Source organism: Echiichthys vipera (genome assembly GCF_963691815.1).
Source record: "Echiichthys vipera genome assembly, chromosome: 18".
NCBI classification, from domain to species: domain Eukaryota; kingdom Metazoa; phylum Chordata; class Actinopteri; order Perciformes; family Trachinidae; genus Echiichthys; species Echiichthys vipera.
Genome location: NC_139843.1, coordinates 14,213,047 through 14,236,344, shown reverse-complemented (window position 1 = coordinate 14,236,344; position 23,298 = coordinate 14,213,047). Strand labels below are relative to the sequence as shown.

Here is a 23,298-nt window from a genome sequence, read left to right as displayed (position 1 = left end):
TGGCATCCACGTGTGGCTGTGGAGGATGATGCTACCCATGTCGTTTTGGCAACGCGTACGGCCCGATGTGCCTGCATCAATCACGCCAGAAGTCAAAGTGACGTTCCATTAATCTTGCTCAGCATCACAATTCTTTGTCCCAAATGATATCTGACAGCAGAAAAAACAGTTTTGTCTTTGTTGTTCTCCCTTGTGTTATTGTTCAATTGGTGTCCATATGAGGGTTTCTGTTCCTACGTACAGGGAAACACTTTTCATGGAAACAGAAGCGTTTCGTAACAAGAACACAGCAGAAAATAGGACATGTAATAGCTGCAGTTGTGGACGGTAACACCGCAGTGAGAGAAAATAGTGTAGAGCTTAGGTCTGTTTGTACAAATAAAACAGTTCCTTCATTTCCATACACATTTATCCAGAGATAATCTAAAGAATTTGCACATGGCATTAACTTTTAAATGGTTTCTCCATCTCATTCTGTCTTGTGGAAGTGTCAAACTGTGGTGGCCCGGCTGTGTTTTAGCGCCAGTGGTGAGTACTCTTTAATACGAACGCACAGTTTTCCCCTCAGCCAGGGGTTTTGAAGCTCTAGGGGACAAAAATCATCCTGGAGCCACTTTTCTCTGTTGTCCACCACCAGCACGAGGCCAAAGTGCTTCAGCTGTTCAGGACTGTAGTATACACACTGCTCCTGTTCGCCGCTGCCTCCGCTGATACCAAGCATGCGCCGCGCCACAATGTTCATCTCCTGTACCACCAGCTGGACCATCTCCCTCGCTGATGTTCCTGGAGTTACACAAAGCTGTAACACAAGAGGAGAAGATATCATTGACAGTATCAAAAACACAACAATAAACGTGAAGTGCTTCAACATGTCCAAACATAGCTTTACCTTAACACTGGTCTCTTTTGGCAGGCCTGTGCGATACTGTGGGTACACTCTGAGTGTGGCGTGACAGCCTTTTCTGAGGGCAGCAGGTGACGGTGAGGAGAGTCTCTGCGTGCCGCTGTCCTCCGATAAGGTGCGTGCTGGAGGAAGCTGTGGCAGGCAGCGTTCAGCTGAGCAACAGCGGTCCACCGACGAGGGCCTGTGCCATCTCCGCTGTGGTGAGGAGGAAGGCGAGGGGCAAGTAGTGTGGTAGGAATAAGACTGTTGGGACGAGGTGGTGGAAGGGAACTCAAGGCTGCTGGTTCTTACACAGAAAGCCTGTCTCTTCTCTGTGATGTGCAACAGCTCGATCTGCCTGCTGGGCAGTATGAAGTCACTGTCAAACAGTTCCGGGCCCCCCCTTCGCCTTTCCCCTCCACACCGGACTCCTCCGCCACACCGCTCACCTTCCCTCCCGTGCTGCGGCTCCGATGCCTGGAGGACATCTGGTGTGGAATCCCTTAGTGCACCCCCTGCACGTACACCCCCGCCGAGACACCCTCCCCCTGAGCTGCTCCCATCACTACGCAGGAAACCATGAGGTTCCAGTGGGGCAGAAGATGAGAGGGGCGAGGGGGGCAACAGGTCCAGCTCACGGGGACTCTGGGCACGGCTGGAGTCGTAGTCACTGTCGGTGGTGAGGAAAACCTCAGAGGAGCCCTCTTCGTCTGATAGTCCAGCAAAATCTGCAGAATCAGATCAGAATCTTGGGTCGATGTCATTTTTGGCAATTTAATTTACAATATTGTATAACCGCAGAATCCGACATGTTTCTGCTGTGAGAGTTTTCCCCAAAGCAATTTCAGTCAAAAGCAACTAGACTTGGTTATTTTTTTTAGGAAGACATTTCACCTCTCATCCAAGAGGCTTCATCAGTTTGTGTACGCAACTGACCAGGTCAGTTGGATGAGAGGTGAAACGTCTTCCTAGACAAATAACCAAGTCCAGTTGCTTTTGACGGAAATTGCATTGGGGATAACGACGACCTGGACAAATGAGAATATTCACAGGCTTGCTGTAAGAGTTGATTCTAACCTGAGTGCTTGCGGCAGGGTTCTGGTGAAGGCATGGGTGAGGGCATGAAGTCTGGCTGAGAGGAGGTGGAGGGAGGCTTGTCGGGCAACACTTCCTTGGAGAAGTCAATAATCCAGGTTATAGAGATGCCTCCCGTTGGCTGCTTGTAGCGGGCATACTGCAGGGCGTCCATGATCCATCTTGCATCACGCCATACCTCCTCCATTTGCTGTTGTACAGTCAACATGATCATATGTGTGTGTGTGTGTGTTTGTGTGTATGTCTTTAAACACACACAGACACACACACACACACACACACACACACACACACACACACATACACACACACACAGACACACACACACACACACACACACACACACACACACACACACACACACACACACACACACACACACACACACACACACACACACACACACACACACACACACACACACACACACACACACACACACACATTCTGTGTTACCTGCATGTGGTCCTGGACCTGTTGGTGTTTCTTCTTAGCAGCCAGGAGCTCGGCCTCAGAGAAGGCCTCCCTTAGGGCCTGCTGGGACATGAGGGACTCAAGCTCCAGCAAAGCTGATACTCTGCAGTACTGGCCGATGAAACTGGGGCAATAAGCATTAAAGTGGACTGTAGGAGAAAAGGGAATCCAACAAGGACATAAATGTAAAACACTCTGCCAGTAAATACATTAACATAACGATTTGGAAACAGCAGTTAGTGTCAAATTTTCCATTTCTGCCCAAACTCTGATATACTGACCAAGTTCAAAAATCTGCAGAGGCAGGGTGAGGAAGCCAGAGCGGGGTGAGTATGGGTTATTCTGACCAGGAGCTGTGCAAACTTCATCCGAAGGTGGCAGGAGGAGCAGGAAAGACACTTTCTCCCCAAACTCCACCACTTCCTGGCTGTAGATACGGAAGTCCTGCACCTATACACACAGAGACACATGATCTCATTGGGCCTTTGGAACCAAAGGAACATGTGTAAGTAATTCCCCTTTTCCATACGCATGTGCTTGCTTGACAAATAGCAGTAAAGTGTGAGTGAAAACCATAGTCGTCACAGATAAGGGGTCTGGATCACAGACCGCCAGGCCACCATGAAGTCCATTTTTCACTCATTTAAGTATCTTGATAGTAGAACCTGAGGCTCCAACTCTACTAGCGCAATTACAAGAATGGAATATGGCAACTGCATGGTTTTCTGTAATTACGGGTTATTGCATATCACTAATACACCGTTGGCCTCTTTTGTGGAGATGGTCAAGAGTAAAACTATGTTACTGCCGGAGACATATTTGTTGTTTTTAAACATTTCAGTTCAATTTTCTCTCTCTATATATAGACAGAGATTGAGAGATACAGTATACACTGGAGATCAAAATTAGAGAACAAGTTATTAATACTTGATTTATTCTGAAATACTGTTATTTTTTACCGTTCAGAATTTGATAGAATATCAGCTGTGTCTATACCACTGCTGTATTAGCAAAATAATGGCTGAGAAACCCCCTACATTTACCAAACTGTGGAAGAGACAGCAAAAAGAATGGACCAAGATCAAACCAGAGCAGTGTGAGAAACTAGCGATGTCCTATGGGCGCAGATGTGCTGAAGTCATTCAAAGCTTCCTATTCATTTTTGAATCCTATAGCCCTAAGAAAATCTAAATCTTAAATCTTGTTGAAATCTTCTCTTCTGACACAGTGGTTACTGTTTAATTTAGCTTACTGCTTTTTTTTTTTTACAAAATGAAAGTCTTGTGTCTAGGTTATTAAAAAAAACAAAAAACATGCTAGTACATCAGTAGTATAGTCACAGCTTGTATTCTGTCAAATTCTGAACGATAAAAAATAACAGTATTTCAGAATAAATCAAGTATTTATACTTTGTTTTCTAATTTTGATCTCCAGTGTATATATATTTGTGTGTGTGTGTGCTCATATTCATGTGACTTGTCACAGTTTGGTCGTGCAGTCTGTAAAGTTCTAGCCCTACAGTAGTTGAAACAGTGGGTGGTAAAAGGTTAAAGTCAAATGGACAATGATTGCCATTGTGCTGGAATTTAAACCATGTTCTTTTACAGAAATCATGCAGCATTAGTGGTCTAACCAGAACTGGCTGAAAATCCATTGGAATCATTTTCATTGCCTCTGGAACTTGGCTGGATCTCTTTCGAGGACTTTCAACTGGTTCCATGATATCAGTCAAAATCAGTCTTCATAAAAAAATATGTATATTTTCATTTAGTAAAGAAATGGTTGTTGATCTCACTGTAGAACTGCATGCTTACGGACAAAGACACACAAACACAGTTTCAGATCAACTCTGGCCTACCTGATTGCCAGGGACATTGATGTGTGCCATCAGGTCCTTGATGGCGCTGCGCAGGTCCTGTAGGAGGCGATGTGGAGCACTCTGTTCTTCGTTGTCCATTTCCAACGACTCCTCCAGAGAGCTGAGAGCCTGCAGCCACTGCCATTCCTCTCTAAGGTGACACACATAGAGAACACATACACAGGAATGAGATTCAGAGTGCACAAATCCATGCCATAGGTATCTTTATCATTGTTTAGTCAGTATATTCAGGCGTCAGTCAAAACCTGTCCAGAATGACAGACATGACAGACAGGCCCACATTTGGTTGCATAATGATCCCCACCTGGACACGTTGCTGTTGTCCCGAATTTTGGTGTGACAGAGGACATTGGGGAGTTTCTGGGGCACCAGCGCTCTGATCTGCTCCACTGATGTACACAGTTTCAGGTAGCCCAGGTATAAGCCTGGGGACAAAATCTTCCTGCTCCGCCTGTGATACGCCAGCTTCTCCTGGGAACAGCAGGTGGAGAGAGAGTACGTAAGAGGACGGTATGGTAGTGTTAACTGGGGTCAACTGTGTGGTGACACTGACTCATCCAACTGATGTTGTTTTCATGTTTTGCTGCTGTTAGTCCTTGAGAGACTTCAGTCTAAATTTGTTCCAACATGTTTAAAGTGGAAGTCAGCACGGCAAAATAGGCCATCAGCACATTTTTATGTATTTCATCATACAATTTGTTCATAACTGGCCACAAAACAAATATTTCAGTGAAATGTGGTTTTGCCAAAGGGAGTCTCCACCATTGTTTTGGAACCACAAGGCCAAACCGACTTACACTGGAGACAAAACAGCATTGCAACAATGGTATCAAGTTTACTGGGCAACATAGACAAAATCAACTTGTGGTTTGGTTCCAGATTGTGGTGGTTCTGAACAAAACAGCCACACAGCAATAGTTACAAAACACAAAACAACAACAATTAGCAAGATTATCATCATCAGGTCCACGGTGCTGAAAGTCAAATTCCAGTTTCCACTGTCTGAATGAGCCGCTTTTGAAAAAAGTGGCTGAGATAATTAACATTCATGTTGGGTTGGCATGTATCCTAGATTTGACCTGGAATCTGTTTTTATATTAATTTGTTGGCAAGCCATTTCAAAATGTGTCCGGACAAAGAAGGCGACACATGGAAGAGAAGAGTCATCGTGATGAATGTTTGTCTAAATAAAGAGTGTCTGCACAAGCAGCCTTCATAATTGGAAGCACATTTCAATTACAGTCCTATTGTTTCAGCCATGGAGCCTCATGTTTACTGGTTTTCTGGTTTAAAACCATTAGAGCGATACCAATAGATAAATGTTTTCCAGTGTTTTTTGGGGCATTTTGTTGTTAAGTGCCTAACACTATAGTGTTTCATCTTCGGGTAAAAAAAATGCAAAGAAAGAGCCTGATAAAAACCACAACCACTGCTGACAAACCCTCCTACCATTCCTAACTGCTGTGGAAGCACATGTCTCCAAAACAACAGCAAAAATAACACATTTTCCAAAACTGAACTAACTTCCAACAATCACTGCCTGTCTTTTCCTGTAGGACTCACGTGTAGTGTGATGAGAAGCATGTCCAAGGCAGTGGGTTCTTCAGGGGACGAGATGGATTTACGTTGGAGCTGCAGTTTGCAAAGCTGTGTCCAACGAACCCCGTCCAGGTTGGGACAGGCATTCATGTCCTTCAGGAGCACCAGCAGGGCATTACCATGCTTGTCTTTGATTGGCTCGAAGTACACCTGACCAAGGTCCTGGGTTCCCAGCATTCCCTGATAAGAAACCAGACAATAATTGTTCAGAGGTTTTCTGTTTAGAGCACAAGCAAGATTTCAACTACGAACCATTGTCTTAATAGTGATATGGAGGGCAAGTGTGCTGAGCAGTGTACTACCTGTAGATGGGAGACAGCCTGCAGCATCTTGAGGCGTGTCTGCAGAGTACAGGAACAGGACGACTGTGATGGACTGAGACACTGCTGCAGCCAGGGAATCTCCTCCCAAAGATAGGATACCTGGCACATACATAAGATGCTTACATTAAAAACAAGAACAAATAAGTTTTTCAAATGCATCTGGTTGCAAAAACATAGGCTTATGATCTGTTCTGTTTGCAGCTTAGTCCTCTTTAAATGTACTAACATGTCCATGTAAATTACTTAACATTTAAAAAAAAAATCTAATTAAAAAACAATCCCTGTTTAGAAGAATTTTCGGTCTGTCAGTCTGTCTGTCTGTCTACCTTGGTAAACCAGAGAAAGTCTTGCATGAGGGAGCTGGAGTAGGAATCTTCAACCTCCACAATAGGAATCTGGTCCTCTGGAGTCACCAACACATTGTCATCTCTGTAGAGTATAGATGTCAGGTAGAGACCTCTGGAAAGTAACACAGAAAAAGTACATGTCTTACGGTAGAAAGATTACAGCACTGGGTAGGTGAATATCAATACAAGACGTCGCACAACTCTTCTCCAGTACACCAAACATTTTCTGCCATCTTGCCTTGGTGAAGGTGTTTTGCATTTGATTTACATGCATTCAAGCTTACACTGGTCCGCACCTTGCTGTGTGTGTGTGTTCTTAAAGTAAGAAAATATCAAAATGACTGCCTATCATTGAAAATGTGATAATTAGACTAGTTGCTGCCATGACACAGTCATTAGTTTATTTAACAGTTAAAAATGGAATACTTATAGAAAATATATGTCAACTAACTAATTTAACACTAACACGTTTGCTATGCACACATTAATTACAACTCCTTTCATATTAAGTCTACAGCACGGAGGTTCACTATATTTACATCACGTACAATTTCGAGGAAAGCGAGCAAAAAGACCATTTACCTTTTCAAACTTTTAACAAATTTGCTGGTGGTTTGGAAGAGGTGGCGCAGGCTTTTCGATACTGAGTGCTTTCTCCCCTGTTGTGAGACTTTGCACTGTTCTGTGTTGAAGACAGAGATATGAGACATTAATTAATTCCATAGCGACAGAATAAATGAGTTAAATTCCTTCTTTTGAGTGAATATTCTAATGCTTAAAGTTAGGGCCCTTGTGGGAAGCTGCGGCATGACTCTGATTGGTTGTCAGATTTTTCTTGGTAACACCAATGAATACCTCTGTCCCGACAAACTCTAGAAACATCTCTTCTAGTGACAGGTCGTTACCTAATTGACAACAAACCTGACACGTCCAACAACACGGCTGGAGTGGAATGTTTTTTGACATTTCATTCGCTCCAGTGGCGCAGCACCATTTGACAGTCATGCTGGCTGCCAACAGCAGACTATGGGCCTTAAGGGAACCACTAGCTCTCTGGTCCCAGAGGGACACTAACTGTGTATATGTATGTGTGTGTGTGTTTACCTGCACATACTAAAACTGCTGGAGCATGGTACGGTATGTCTTGAGCTACAGCCATATGAGTGGAGCCAAGGAGCTGTAGTAATTTGTGCGTTTGTGTGTGTGTGTTTGTGTTTGTGTGATTGTGTGTGTGTGTGTGTGTGTGTGTGTGTGTGTGTGCCTGTATGTGTCTTAACCCTTTGCCACTCACTGACAGGGAGGTCAGTTAAGTCTGTGGGGACATGTTTATTTTTAGTGGGCCTTGAGGGGGTTGGAAGCGAGAGAGGGAGGTGTGTGTATGTATGTATGTATGTGTGTGTGTGTGTGTTTGTGTGGGCGCCTGTTGGTGAGATAACGCACCTCCCAACTCATTAGAAATCCTGAGTCCAAACCCTTCACAGATTCCCTCTCCTCCCCTCCCAGGTGATCTTACTCCAGCCCCAGGCCACTTAAAAGTCAATAAATCCACCCATTCAGGACCCGAAAAGAACTAATTTTCCCTTCAGGTGGACGAGTCGAGGTGGAGTAACAAGAAAAAACAGCACCCCTCGACCCCTCTCACCTCACTAAATTTCTCTTTACTCGCCAGTCTGTTCAGCTCTAGTCCTCCTGGCCTCAGTCCCTGTTTGACACTGAGTAAGACAGACAAGTAGGGCTGACTGCTGGTGTGCCTGTGTTAGTCAAGGCCCCTTTCACAGTTTAATTAATAGTGTTTGGATAACAGGCAGAATGTGGCGTGTGCTATAAGCCGGACTGCGATGGGGGTGCGTACATGGACATGTGGGAGCGAGTCAGAGCTGAAAGAACGAGCATGTACGTGAATATTTGTGTCTGTTTCATGTACATGTGTATCTATGTGTGTGCCTGTCTATCTTTATGTGTGTATATGTATGGACAGTAGACAGGACGACTGGCGGGCTGTGGGGGGCTGGAGGGGGGCTGGGGGGTAGCAGTAGTCAGTGTTAATTTATGCCCTCTCCCGACTCCAGCTCAGGACTCGTCTCTTACAGGAATAACAAACATGACCCCGGGACACGCCACCTTGGCTACCGTGCCTGAACTCTCAAGCTCAATCAGTCGCCGTCTGAAGAACCAAGAGCCACTCAATACTGACTATTATATTGCGTCTCGCCCTATGGCAAATATAGTCTGGCAACAGTGGACAATAGTAAGTGGGTGAGTGTGTTTGGGCATGTGGGTGTGCAAGAAAAAGAGAGACAACTCGCTCAATGCTAAATGCACTTTGCCATCATGTAAAAGAGTCAGTGTGGACAGGTTTTGACACTTATGGGAGCAGCTTACAGCCTGCAGTGTTTGGGGATATAAACAGCCTGAGTGTGAGAGAAGTTGATCTGCATTTTGTCACAGAGAGAGAGGTATTCAGCAGAGGAAGGGCTGAGTCATGGAAAGACGTATAAGGGGGTGGGGGGCTGTTGAGACAGCGGGGAGGGTATTATTTTTGAGGTGGCATGCCGTCTTAGGGTGTATGGCCCCCCGAAGTACTTGTCGTGCCTGAGATTGTAAAGTGTCTGTCAAGGTGAGATGAAACACAAGCAATTGGTGAGACGTGTTACACCTGTGAGTTGAACCGTCCATTGCTCATGTTCGTGTTTGTTTACACCAGGAATATTTCTGAAACATGAACTAGACGGTGGCTGAAAATTCAGATGTGTTTGTTTAAAAAGTGACAGGCGTAGTGAAAACGACAGAGGCTCAGGTTAATGTCAGGAGCTCAGGGTGTATTTCACTTCAACTTCTGCTGCTTAACTTAAACTGATACCAGAACTAAAACGTACTAACATATCATGAACTTTCAATCTGTCATTCTACCTAAGAATTTGCTGCATGTAATTCCATAGTTAATACCAATGGCAGTTTTAAAACATTGAGCGTGGTGTAACATGTGCTCATGTGTAGAATACATCAGGTCACAATCACTACCAAGTTTCGGGAGTTGGGTTTCACCAGGGGTCAGCTATGCAAACCGTTAAAGCTCTTATATTACTCTTCAGTCTTTTAGGTAAAGACGCCCACCAAATCGATCAAAAAGTTGTTGATACCATGGCAGACACAGTGGCGGTGAGCTTCTTTTATCTGCCCAAGTAGCTGGTCTAGTGCCTCCTTCTGGCCTCTCTGGCGTGGAGCGCGGCCATCTATATCTCTCCAACCTGCAGGCAGAGGTGAGAAAGACGTTATTAGAAAAGTGACCTGTATAAGCTATACTGTAAGCTATTTATCTACAGATGGCAGTCAGTCCACCACTTTGATCCAGAATGAAATATCTTACCAACTATTACATGAATTGTCATAAACATGTACATTGTACAAACATTTGTGATCCCTGGGCAGGAATCATACTGATTACACAATCCTCTGACTTTTCCTCACACCACCATGACTTGACAACTATTTGATAGATTGTCAGAAAATGTGGGGCTGACATTCAGCCTACCTATTCAAAGTAGCCTACTCTGTGTAACTTTTATTTCCTTGTGCTTCTATAAGTCTGTTGCTGTTTAGTGCTTTGCATTTATGTTTTTTTTTGTACATGTAAGGTGACCTTGACTATTTTATTTTATTATTATTATCATCATTATTATTATTATTATTATGTTCCCCTAATGCTGAATTGCAAATAATTTTTTTTATCCCTTGACTTTTCATGCAGCAGCATCATCAGGTCAAAAATTATGCCTCTCCAATACTTGGATATAGGGCTGTGCAATATGGCCAAAATCCTCTATCCTGATATGTCATTTCATATTTTCATATCATGATTTCTGGTTATCCTCTTCGGGAACCATCACCTTATCGTGGTGGAGAGGTTTTTGTGTCCCTGTGAACCTGAGGGCTGTGTTGTCTGGAACCTTGTGCTCATGCTAGGGTCTCCCATGGCAGAGTGGTCTCAGGCAAGGGGCCAGACTAAGAATGGTTCACAAAGACTCTATGGACAAACGAGGAAGAGGAAGAGAGACCCTGTCCGGAGGAAGCCCGGGGCCCCCGTCTGGAGCCAGGCCCAGGGTCGGGCCGGGCACAGCCCGAAAAAGTGACGTTGCACCTCCCTCCTCTCCATCCTGTGGGCCCACCACTGGCAGGAGTAACCGCTGGGGTTGGGTGCGCTGCTGCACGGGTGGCAGTGAAGTTGAGGGGCCTCGACGGACCAGACACAGGCAGCAGAGGCTGGCTCTGGGGACGTGGAATGTCACCTCTCTGTTGGGGAAGGAGCCGGAGCTTTGCGGGAGGTGGAGCGCTACCAGTTAAATCTGGTGGGGCTTACCTCCACAAAGAGTCTCGGTTCTGGAACCATACTCCTGGATAGAGGTTGGACCCTATTCTTCTCTGGAGTTGCCCAGGGTGTGAGGCGCCGGGCGGTTGTGGGGATACTCACAAACCCCCGGCTGAGCGCTGCGGTGTTGGAGTTCACCCGGGTGGACGAGAGGGTCGCCTCCTTACGCCTGTGGGTGGTAGGGGGGAAACTCTAACTGTTGTTTGTGCATATGCACCGAACAGCAGTTCAGAGTATTCAGCCTTCTTGGAGACCCTGAATGGAGGGGACTCCATAGTTCTTCTGGGAGACTTCAACGCCCGAGGGGGCAATGATGGAGAAACCTGGAGAGGCGTGATTGGGAGGAACGGCCTCCCTGATCTAAATGCGAGCGGTCATCTGTTATTAGACTTCTGTGCTAGTCACCTTGAGGAACTCCTTAATCCGACTAACACGCCTTCTTTTGTAGAGGCAGAGCTGGAGGCTGATGGGGAATCATTGTCAATATCACTGGCGGAAGTCACTGAGGTAGTCAAACAACTCCACAGTGGCAAAGCCCCAGAGATTGATGAGATTCGTCCAGAAATGCTGAAAGCTTTGGGTTTGGAAGGGCTGTCTTGGTTGACACTTCTCTTCAACATTGCGTGGAAGTCTGGGACAGTGCCAAGGGAGTGGCAGACCGGGGTGGTGGTTCCCCTATTTAAAAAGGGGGACCAGAGGGTGTGTGCGAATTACAGGATTATAACACTACTCAGCCTCCTTGGTAAAGTCTACTCCAAGGTGCTGGAAAGAAGGGTTAGTCCTATAATCGAACCTCAGATTGAAGAGGAACAATGTGGGGTCCGTCCTGGACATGGAACAACGGACCAGCTCTTTACATTCGCAAGGATCCTGGAGGGGGCCTGGGAGTATGCCCATCCAGTCTACATGTGCTTTGTGGATCTGGAGAAGGCATATGACCGGGTCCCTCTGGAGAAACGTGGGAGGTGCAGCGGGAGTATGTGGTGAGGGGGTCACTTCTGTGGGCCATCCAATCTCTGTACACCCAAAGCGAGAGCTGTGTCCGGATCCTCGGCAGTCAGTCTGATTCGTTCCTGGTGGGGGTTGGCCTCCACCAGGGGTGCGCTTTGTCACTAATCCTGTTTGTGATTTTCATGGACAGGATATCGAGGCGTCGTCGTTGTGGGGAGGGGTTGCAGTTCGGTGGGCTGAGGATCTCGTCTCTGCTTTTTGCAGATGATGTGGTCCTGATGGCATCGTAGGTCAGTGATCTTCAGCACTCACTGGATCGGTTCGCAGCCGAGTGTGAAACGGCTGGGATGAGGATCAGCACCTCTAAATCTGAGGCCATGGCTCTCAGCAGGAAACCAGTGGATTGCTTACTCCAGGTAGGGAATGAGTCCTTACCCCAAGTGAAGGAGTTCAAGTACCTCGGGATCATGTTCACAAGTGAGGGGACGATGGAGCATGAGTTTGGCTGGTGAATCGGAGCAGCGGGGGCGGTAAAGCTCTCGATCTACCGGCCAATCTTCGTTCCTACCCTCACCTATGGTCATGAAAGCTGGGTCATGACCGAAAGAACGAGGTCGCGGGTACAAGCGGCCGAAATTGGTTTTCTCAGGAGGGTTGCTGGAGTCTCCCTTAGAGAGAGGGTGAGAAGTTCAGCCATCCGTGAGGAACTCGGAGTAGAGCCGCTGCTCCTTTGCGTTGAAAGGAGCCAGTTGAGGTGGTTCGGGCATCTAGTCAGGATGCCCCCTGGGCACCTCCCTAGGGAGGTCTACCAGGCACGTCCAGCTGGGAGGAGGCCTCAGGGAAGACCCAGGACCAGTTGGAGAGATTATATATCCACACTGGCCTGGGAACGCCTCAGAGTCCCCCAGTTAGAGCTGGTTAATGTGGCCCAGGAAATGGAAGTTTGGGGTCCCCTGCTCAAGCTGCTGCCCGCGCGACCTGACCCCAGATAAACGGTTGAAGATGAGATGAGATGAGATTTCTGGTTATGCAATAAATAAATAGACTATATAAAATAATCAAGCCTATTTGTATACTCTTTTTAGTGCAAAATGAAAATAACGTACAATGATCAGAGCGTAAAGTGATGTTTGCCTGCTGGTGTTTCAACATTGCGATATTAATGATATACAGAAAAATACACATTTTATATTATATTGTATAACATGCTAAACTGAGATGGTAATCATGATAAACACACAACATTAGCTTGCTAATATTGTCACTGTGTTTGCATGTTTGCATGGGTAGCCAGGATCTACTTAATATAACTGAACCTGGATCTATGGACTATGGAGCATAACTTTGGTTTGATGGAAAAAAACGGACACTTTCACCATTGTATGACCATACAGTGCTGACACATACGTCAGTGGGACTCTATGTGAGGTTAGTCTGGGGAATGGGAGGGGGTTAATCAAATTCTGCATGGGACCCCAAAAATTCTTGGGCTGGCCCTGTTCCTGAGGCTTCCAATAGTAGCAGAGTGAGGTGTGTGAAACAGCCTGCTTCTCAAACAGGTTTTGTAAGTGTACTATAGGAAACAGCACCCACCCCAGTGTGAGAAAGCTGAGGTTGGCTGACAGACGGACCTACTGAGCACCACTGCTACTGGCTACCCCACAGATATTTGGGATCAGAACAGTCAGTACAAACACACACACACATATGTAGACGCACGCACAAACACAGTGTGGCTGCCCTTGTGACAATAAGTAACACAACACACATCCTGCCCAAAGGAGCAGCAAAGGCAAAAAGATGCTGAATGTACATTTATTATAGTACAACCTTCTATTCCTCACACAAGCGTTCCCTTCCCTACTCATAGATGACCATCTCTGCAGAAAATAATCCTACAGTAACTTCTGCCTACTATGGTAGTAAGCCAGCATCCTTGCTTGCTCATTGGAGGATGTGTCAGCGATAACAACCCCCCCACACCCCCAGCTGCCATTAACCACCATCAACCCCCATCAACCTCCCCATCACCCCCACCCCAACTCCCTCTCCTGGAGCCCCCCGGAGGGCGCGTGGGGCTGAAACACGGTGAGCTCTATTCCCGGAAAGGTGCCGGTCCCGACAGGACAAGCGGGCCCTTTAATGGGCGTCCACGGCCCGGTATAAGGCCCCCACTGTTGGGCCCGCGCCGCGTGCTACAGCACAGACATGCAAATATTTCCAGTGGTAGGCCCAAATGGAAAACACAAACACGCAACATCGAAATTAGCTCTGAGAGAGGGAGGGAGGGAGGTGGACAGTAGAAAAAAAGAGAGGGAAAGCCCAGTCTCCTAAAATGAAGACACACACACACACTTGCTGAAAAACACGGTGTGCTGATGAAGACAAACATGTTCATGTGTTCCCCAGATGTGCCCTAAGTGTGCCAACACACTCGCACTCACAGTACCTATGTAGACTCTCTTACAATACATGCTGCACACAAACAGTCATTATGAAACTCATGTCATAAACCAATAAACCAAATGAATCACTTCATATTAAATAATTAATTTGCTTGCAGATTTAATACAATACTATTTAGCAAGACAAATCCTTTATACCAAAGAACACCATTTAAAGACCTCATTCTGACCTCTGATAGGTAGATGGATAGATAGATAGATAGATAGACTGATAAAGATGAAAAGAAAAAAGAAAGAAAGAAAGAAAGAAAGAAAGAGAAATTAAGAGCTGCTCTGGTGAGTCATCACCTCAGCTGTTGCTGCACATGACTTCACGGTTAACTTCTTGGCTGAACCCGGGTAGCTTCTTCTGTCAGCCAGCCCCAAACTCCATCCTGAGGCTATGGTTACACACTCTGACGTCCACAGAGGGTGTCCCAAAACCCAGCCTGCTGGCCCTGGAGGGTCCAGCTGTCACCCCCCACTCCCACATCCCACCTCCTCCTATGATGTCAAAGCAACATCAGAATGACGTTGGCATAACCACATCAATTGATGTGAAATTTTGCAAAGTGCAAAAGTCCTTTAATGTGTGGGAAAGCTATGAGAGAATTGATAATGCAAGACAAGCACAGTACACACATACACACATCTTGCAGCTAAGTCCTGTCTGAAAACTATTTTTCAGTGGTCTTAATTTAGTGAGGCCAGCCAAAACCCTCCAGGGCTCTTGTCTGGAGCTGTTGTTAACTGGAAGTTTTATGTTTTGCTCTATGTAAAACTTGGGCATACACATGAACATACACACACACACAGGGGAGACTTACTGGAAGGTGCAGCGCAGGCAGGGGTGGAAACTAGTGGAGGCCCCCAACCCTTCATGTTGTAGGCTGACACCTGGACATAGTAATAGGTCCCCTGTAAGGACAGGACACATGACAGTTAAGGCACCATATACAGTACATGTACTGTACGTGTATGATTCAGTCCATCTGTTTGTCTCTTGCTAGGTCACTGTCTGTCTTCATTTCAGTGTATGTGTGTGTGTGTGTGTAGAGGATGAAGGGTCTATCTCGAAACTCTGTATGTCTCTGTGCCCAGTCTGCAGACAGCAAGCCTCTGTCTCTCCTTTCTCAGCCAGATCAATCAAACCAGCCGCCGACACTTCCTGACCTCGCCTTGACCCCTGTCATGTGACAGGAGTGAGCTTTGGCTGGCAGCGGGGGCCTTAAAGGGGGGGGGGGTTCTCTCACACAATAACAAACATCCAGTGGAGCGTCCATTTGTCTACATACCCACTTAAAAATGCCAAACATAAATCAGGTGGCAGGCTACCAAGCTGCTCTTTCCGTCATTTTGGAGGCTGTTTATCAACTGTTGCTTATGAATCGTCAGGAGCCAAGACTTTCAACAAATAACAAATAAACTGTGTTTTTCAATTGCAGGGCCATAAGTCTTCCACGCCCGTCATTCGGGATTGATGGCGACTGCAACTTGTGCAGAGATTTTGATGTAATAAAGAAGAGTCACTTGGGAAAAGCCTTCAATTGTTGCCAAAGCAAGCTCACATGTAAATAATATCAGAGGCCTTCATGTGGGAGAATAGGTTCTAAATCGGTCAGCACCAACAGCTGGAGAAGCTTGAGCTCAGTAGTTCTTTGTGTTGCTTTGTGTCACCCATAAACCACCAGATAATGCACGATTGTATCTTTTTTTAATATGGTAGCTTTGGTAGGTGGGGACAGAAGAAATAGGACTACTGCACTAGGTTTATGTGAAAATGGTGTGACGTGCAGGGGAGGATAGACACGCATGGAGAGATGTGTGGAGCAGCTCCTGGTGACACCTTTTGACAGCATCACATATAAGAGATTTAGTTCTCTTATTTTGGATTCTAGATCAAATTCCTCCTAATTTCTACTCATTGCGTCATTATACTGAAGAGCTTAGAGATTCTGCCAGAACTTACAGAAGTGAGTCCAGTGATGTTGCACTGTAGCAGAGTGGTGTCCTCCACCACCATCTCACCCAGCAAAGGAGTTAATGACGGAGCACTGCTCCAGCTTACTGCAAATACACACAAACGCACACACACAAACGCGCACACACACACACACACACACACACACACACACAAACACACACAAACACCGGACAAACACACACACACACACACACACACACACACACACACACACACACACACACACACACACACACACACACAAACAAACAAGTGCGCACACACACACATGCATACAAACACACAAAACAAGTATTATTTATCATCAGAATTTGGGATAAGGTACTATTTAATAACATGTGTCATCTGCATCTCATTTAGCACCAGAGCTTTACATATTGTGATACTGAGTAGTTGGTTCTAAATGAAGCAGTGGGACGGGCACGGCGGCTGACCTTTGTACTTGGTAACCACAGCAGAGTTGACACAGAGAGGTTCCTGGAAGTCCACCCTTAGACTGGTGCTGCTGCTGACTGACAGGCGTACTACACTGGGGGCATCTGGAGGGTCTGCGTAAGGCAGAAAGACAGACAGATGGCAAGTAAATAAGTGGAGAGACAGACAGGTAAACACAAGCAGACTAAGATCCTTCGCTGCATATTCTAAAGATTACAATGGAGTGAGACCATACATTTGGCAGCTTACTGTTATGACATAATTTAGTCTTCCTGGTCTGTTGCACATGCATTGCTTAGTTTCAGAAAGGGGAAATGTTTAAAAAGTGTCAGGTAGTGGATACTTGTCATATCGGGGCAATTTACAGTCAGTAATGGAATCTGTGATATACCTTCTTTACAAATGAATGTCGACACAGTCAAAACAGAAGAAGCGAGGATGTCAGTGATGAGAAATGTAACTACATAAACATCATTTTGAATTATATTGGGGTATAATATCTGTCCATATCCACAAAATTTGACCCGTCAAATGACAAAATAGGTGGAATTTCAAGGAGAAAAACAATCTCTTTCTGCATCAAAATGCAGATTGGTTCGGGTAGAAGGGAGGAGTGTGTGCGTGTGAGTGAGTCTGCTTTCCGGGGGTGGCTGTCTACCGTGCCACTAAGCGTGTCATGAAATGCCTATAAAAAATTAAAGCAGGAATACAGGCGTGTTATGTTTGCACACATGCACATGCACGCACACACGCACGCACACTCAAACACAGTCGTGTGCTAGGCTGTCCTGTGTTGAAGCCATTAACTTGGCCCAGACAGAAAGCCAGCAGTGAAAAGGGTGAAAAATGAAAACCAAAGACGACTGCTCTATGATCTGAGCAGCAAACTTCCCGCCAACTGTTCAGCATGTAAAAAAAAAATCTCTGTAACAACCATCAAAGTCATCTTGAAGCCTTACTTGCGTGTTCAAAGCCTGTCTGCATGCGTCGAAAGAGCCGGAGCCTCCACTCCCAGGCCTTTAGCTGCCTCTCCCGGTCAGATCCCTCCCGCTCACCAGGACCCTCGCTTCCAACCTGGGCCTGAAGCTCTGACACCCGCTGCTCAGCCTCCTGCACCAAGGTGGCCAAATGCCCTGCTCGGCCCTCCAGACTCACAACTAAGAAAAAACATGGGAGAGACAGCAAGGAAGAAAGAAAGTCAATGTGTGTGCTAAAAGAAGAGTTTTATTATACACTACTTAAAAAACTACTTTGACATCCAGAAAAATGCTTTTGTAAAAGAGACAGTTGGCAAAAACAGCTCAAAGCTGAAACGCTCCATTTCAGCGCCTTTTCTCCTTAAACCCCCCTTCCTGAAAAAGCCTAGTCACATCTGCACTCTTTTTGTCTCTGTACCATCATGGCAACCGGAGAATTACTTTAATGGCACTGTAGCTGCTCTTTCTACCTATATATTATAGTTGTTACATCACAACGGTACAGAAGTCATGACGGCTCATTTATACCACATTTCTCTGTGGATTCAGTGCTTTGTAACTCTCACAGTATTTATATACAACCTTAACCTGCTGTATAAAAAAAACTCTCCTTTTACAATATGGGACATTTAAAAGAAAATTCAGACTTTTTTGTGGATGTTTTCAGGAACAAAACATGTTCATCACAAAAATATTTACTAGCTCAATTACAGAAGTAAATATGGTGCTTGGTTTTACTTTTATCAAGTGCACACGGCTACACTGATATTCCAGTGGCCTGCAAATGTGGCCTACAAAAGCAACAGAAATTGCTTTTGCAGGGACTCTTTTTAATGTCTTTGTTTGCCAAAATGCTGTGGCAGATTCCTTAATAAACTTCATTTAACTAAGCAGTCCCTCTTTAGGGATGACATCATCTAGAAAATGACACAGAAAATGTGGCAATGAAAGTGAGAGGGGCAAGAGAGGGAGGAGTATTCTTCTTTTGCGGTTATAAGGGCACACAAAATGGTGGGAACTTGCATAGGCATCATTTTAAACTGCCATTGTAAAACTATTTTTCTGCAAAACGCGTGGAAAAATGTGTATAACTGATCTATTTATATGATACACCACAGTCTCACACAGACTGCATCGGAAGAATGTTTTTCTGAGAGGGGATAGGGTGTTACTAAAATGTCAACAATGATGTTTACTTCAACAAGAAACACATCTCTGTAGTAGATTCAAATCATGGCTGTGCGGTTGCTTAACACAAAGATCAAATATTGCAATTGCCAACATGGAAATATCACTCAAAGTTTAAGGACAGGTAATCTAATGGTAATGTAAAGCTGTTCAGGTCACATAGGACAGTAGAATACTGTACTTCTTCTTTGGTGGCTAGTCATTCTAGGAGTGTTTGGGACTGGTGTGTGTCTGTGTTTAGTCTGTGTGGTCTGTGTTTGTTCATTGTAGATTCCACTGTTGAGCGTTAGATTCCACTGTTGACAGTAAGTTTAAAGCTCCGTGTCAAAATGTCCATCTGGGTGTTTAATTCTGCGGCTTTCTCGGTGTCTCCTCAGTGGCTGTGAGCTTCTCTTTGAATCTGAGCGTCTCTTCTGGGTGTCAGTTTTGTTGTTCTCTTCAGCTGCTTGTGTGAAGATTTAGAAGCTGTTTGTCACTTTAAAGCAGGTAATGCAAGGGTTGGGGGTTAGGGTTAGGGCTTCAGTTAGGATTATTAGTGAGGATCTCTGGACTTGGGACTCTTGAACAGACAGAATTAATGTTAACATCCATTTTGATTTATATTTCCAACCCTTCCAGGGCAAGAAACTGGTCCAGATGCTGTCACCAGTGTGTACGCGTGTCTTGATTTGTCCTTATTTCACATCAAGTCTGGGATCCTCTACGGCACATTAAAGTGCTTTTGTCCCATTGAAAGCCACGAGGGATTTATAATGTGAATATGAAGTTGCTTTGGAGAATTTGTTTCATTGTCTTTGTCTGCCTTTGTTTCTCTGGTAACCACACACTGTGAAGTCAAGCCTGGCAATATCAATAAGCATCGGAGCACTAGATTCCTTTCAAAGCTCAAGGAAAAGTCTGCAGCGTCTTTGATGTCAATTCCCCTCAGATGGAGTTTGATTAGTACATGCTTATAAAAATAGAATCCTTTACTTTCCTTATGTGCTGTTGTTTTCTCTTTTTTTTTTTTTTCATTGTGTCAGTCCTTTGTACACACGCACACAACTCACACTCTCTCATGAGTTATTTGAGTTCTGGAGAGAGAGCACAATTAAAGAGCAAACTTCAGTAAACATCACTTTCCATTCAAGTGTTTTCAATTTAATGATACCTTTATAAGTCTGGCTCAGCTCTGGAGAAGTGTGTGAGTGTGTGAGTGTGTGTGTGTGTGAGTGTGAGAGTCTGTATGCGTGTGTGTGTGTTCAGGCACAAGTACAAACACAAACAGCCTAGGAGCCTTACTGGCGAGTTCTAATCATTAACAGAGGAAAGGAGCGGAGACTCAGCAGATCACAGACAGTGAAAAGTGCTTATGAAGATGACTAATATTGCATCATGATTACCAACCCTCCATTGCCTCTAATATGTTTTCACTGCCAGCACAAAACAGAAAGAAATGTGTTAGTTTGTCAAAGGTATGAATGCATGATAACAGATTGTGCTATGAGTTGTATTTGCATCGTTGCTTTGGGCAACACCTGCAGTTTGGTGGCGTCCACAATGAGATTTGTTGATTTCCACTGGGTGGCTGTTGGAGCCCTAGCGAACTGTGGCCTGGTATCAGTTCTGTTCCATGCTAATGTTTGAAATCTACATAGAAATGAAATGATAACAGGTCTATCAGTTAGTGAGTGATGCCTCACTCATGTCATAATTTGTAAAGGGTACAAGTTGTGATTGGCAGAAGACAGATACTTGTGGCTTTTCCACATATCACACAAGATCTGATTGGTGAAAGGATTGGGCAATCAACTTGGTTCCTGCTCAGAGCCAAGGTAGCATTTGCTGTGGTACGATTCATCTGTAGGCCAGCCAAACTCCAAACAAGAGTGAATTATACAGCTGTCAAATCTTACACGAAAAAATATTGTTTAACACAAGAGACTGAATACTTGAGAGAATCATTGTATAACTAACTCTCGTTAGTATAAAGACATTGTGGTGACCCCAAAAGAGCTTTTGGATATTTTCTACAGAAACAAAAACATGACAACAGCTACTAGACTCAATTTTTATGCAATTATCTTTGCGTGTATGGACTGTAACAGTAGGCTTAATAGTAGCTTTTGGCAACTTTGTGTGTCCTCTCTTTGAACACACTCCAGCTAGTGGGTGTTTGTGCTATGCTGTAAAATGAAGAAAATTACTTGTGAATCCCATTATAGTGGCATAATACTACACTGCATGTATCTTCTCCCTACATAATCGTCAAGTCAGATGCAACTATGTTAAACTACAGGTACGTTGTGTTCCTCTACTCACAGTGGGGGCTCTCCTTGGCACCAGCTCGCAGTAGCAGCTTGGCCATGGGCACGTTGTTGGTCATGACAGCGATATCGAGGGGAAGGAGGCCTTCGCTGTTTGGAGTGTTGTGGTCCAGCTCCTCCAAGCTGTACTGGGACAGAAGCAGCTGTACCAAGTCCAACTCCTGGTGCTCCACTGCCTCAAACAATGCTTCATTACTCTGGAACTGTGATATACAGAAAGCTATGTTAAAGAAGAACAGCACTAGAAGCATATGTTGTGATACCTCAGGCCCAGCTTGTATCAGGAAATGTTGAGATGGTTGGGTGCATGATTTTACTCCATAAGGTTCTCTTACTACTGAAGTCTATATATTTTCCCTGGCTTTTTTTTAAACTTCAATATTCCTGGGCTTATTATTTTTTCCTTCTCTGTCTCTCTCTCTGACTTACTATGGTGGTTTTGCGCAGCCTCTCCTTGTCTCCTCCCCGTCCTGACACCACACTGTCCTCCAGGGCAGGGGGGTTGGTACGGAACTTTCCAGACAAGTTGCGGTATAGGCGGCGAGCCGCACTTGGCGAGGACAGGCTGGCCGACTTGCGGGCTGGGGGCGGCTGGTGGGCCTGGTCCCCCCTCATGGGCTGCGTCATCTTGGCAGAGTCAGCCCTAGAAGAGAGATGTGTGGGTAATAGGTAATAAAACAGATTCAATACATAGACCCTATGAAGCTTGATCAACCCTGAGAAGCTTGATCACTTAGAGACGAGTAGAGACAAGTCTAGAGAAGATTACTGGACTCAGATAAATGCTCAGGCGCAACAAGGCAAACGGAACAGAGGAAGGTTCTGCACACTTAAGTTCAGAAAAGGCCAGTCCTCTCGCTCCTTTTCTTTATAGCTTGCCAGTTTATCTCCATAAAACTGTGACTTTCCTAATTAAATTTGACCAATTAAATGTGTGCTACTGTAAGTCAAAAAGCATTTCTGCTGTATGATGGTGGAGGGGTAAAGGAAAGGAAACTGAAGGGACAAAAGTTGAACTGACACAATTACCTATAACTAGGCTGGAAAACACAACACACAAACAGATTTGAAGAATGCACTTTTTACTTTATAGGAAATATACACTGTGGCTCAGGAAAACAGCACCAGGTGTTGATAGGGCAGTCTTACATGATGACACATAACACAATGGTATATAATAAACAAGCTCCACATATCATATGTACCTCAGGTCTCGCTGCCCGGCTATGTCTCTGTAGTGACCGCTAGTGTTTGTGTAGGTGTGAGTGTGTGTGTGTCTGTTTGTCAGAGTGGCTGTGTGTGTTTGTGTGAATGTGTGTATGAACGTATGTATATTTGTGTATGTCTCCGTGCATTACTGTGGGAGGGTTGGGTTCTTTTAACTTTCTTCTCCTAATTTTATTTGATGTTTCTCTGTACATCTCTGTGAGGCACTTTGTGATACTTTTCTGTATGAAAAGCGCCGTATAAATAAAGGCTGATTTGATTTGATATCAATTGTTGAAACACATTAAGCACAAAATGTTGATGTAACAGCATGTATGGCAGTGCCTGCCTATATTTTTGGATTGTGACAACTTAAAGCAAAGAAATGTCCACTCATGGCCCCCCTGTCTTAGGGTGTTTATGTAGAAGGTGAACAGCTGACCTAAAACTGATTTTGCTCTTTCGGCTTTTTAGTAAAACATTAACATAGTTCAAAAAAAGTATTTAAATCCCATTTACCACAGCCCCCAAAGTGATCTTCAATCACCGGGAAGGCGGTCCAAACACCTAAGAACCACTGATCTATGGCATGGTGATAAATTACACTGATCTGCCAGATGAGCACCATGTTGCCATTATCAGTTCTCAGTCATGGATGCCATATGAGTCATCCTCCCCTGGTGTAGGAAGCCATGGTAGCTGGCTTACCAGTGCTGCTCTGTAATGTCATATCTTTGTGATATGTTTCAAAAGATTTGAGTCTCTTGCCGCTGGTGTCTTGGCATTACTGGTATGACGACTATGCCGCCCCTCTCTGTTCTGCCATGGGAACTATGTAGAT

At 45.0% G+C, this 23,298-nt stretch overlaps 1 protein-coding gene across 1 annotated transcript in view; it reads right to left on the bottom strand.

The window, feature by feature from the left end:
- Positions 1-490: 490 nt before the first annotated feature.
- The window catches only part of ankfn1b (ankyrin repeat and fibronectin type III domain containing 1b), a gene marked incomplete at both ends in the record, with an annotated part of 113,892 nt that continues 91,084 nt past the window's right edge, over positions 491-23,298 (bottom strand). Inside the window, 18 exons of the mRNA XM_083932263.1 lie at positions 491-799; positions 890-1,611; positions 1,961-2,168; positions 2,435-2,601; positions 2,734-2,902; positions 4,311-4,461; positions 4,636-4,802; positions 5,895-6,110; positions 6,233-6,352; positions 6,580-6,712; positions 7,183-7,282; positions 9,741-9,848; positions 15,189-15,279; positions 16,331-16,428; positions 16,780-16,893; positions 17,740-17,937; positions 21,247-21,454; positions 21,681-21,894. Coding sequence (XP_083788389.1) covers positions 491-799; positions 890-1,611; positions 1,961-2,168; positions 2,435-2,601; positions 2,734-2,902; positions 4,311-4,461; positions 4,636-4,802; positions 5,895-6,110; positions 6,233-6,352; positions 6,580-6,712; positions 7,183-7,282; positions 9,741-9,848; positions 15,189-15,279; positions 16,331-16,428; positions 16,780-16,893; positions 17,740-17,937; positions 21,247-21,454; positions 21,681-21,894 — 3,493 coding nt within the window. The remainder of the gene's footprint in view (positions 800-889; positions 1,612-1,960; positions 2,169-2,434; positions 2,602-2,733; positions 2,903-4,310; positions 4,462-4,635; positions 4,803-5,894; positions 6,111-6,232; positions 6,353-6,579; positions 6,713-7,182; positions 7,283-9,740; positions 9,849-15,188; positions 15,280-16,330; positions 16,429-16,779; positions 16,894-17,739; positions 17,938-21,246; positions 21,455-21,680; positions 21,895-23,298) is intronic.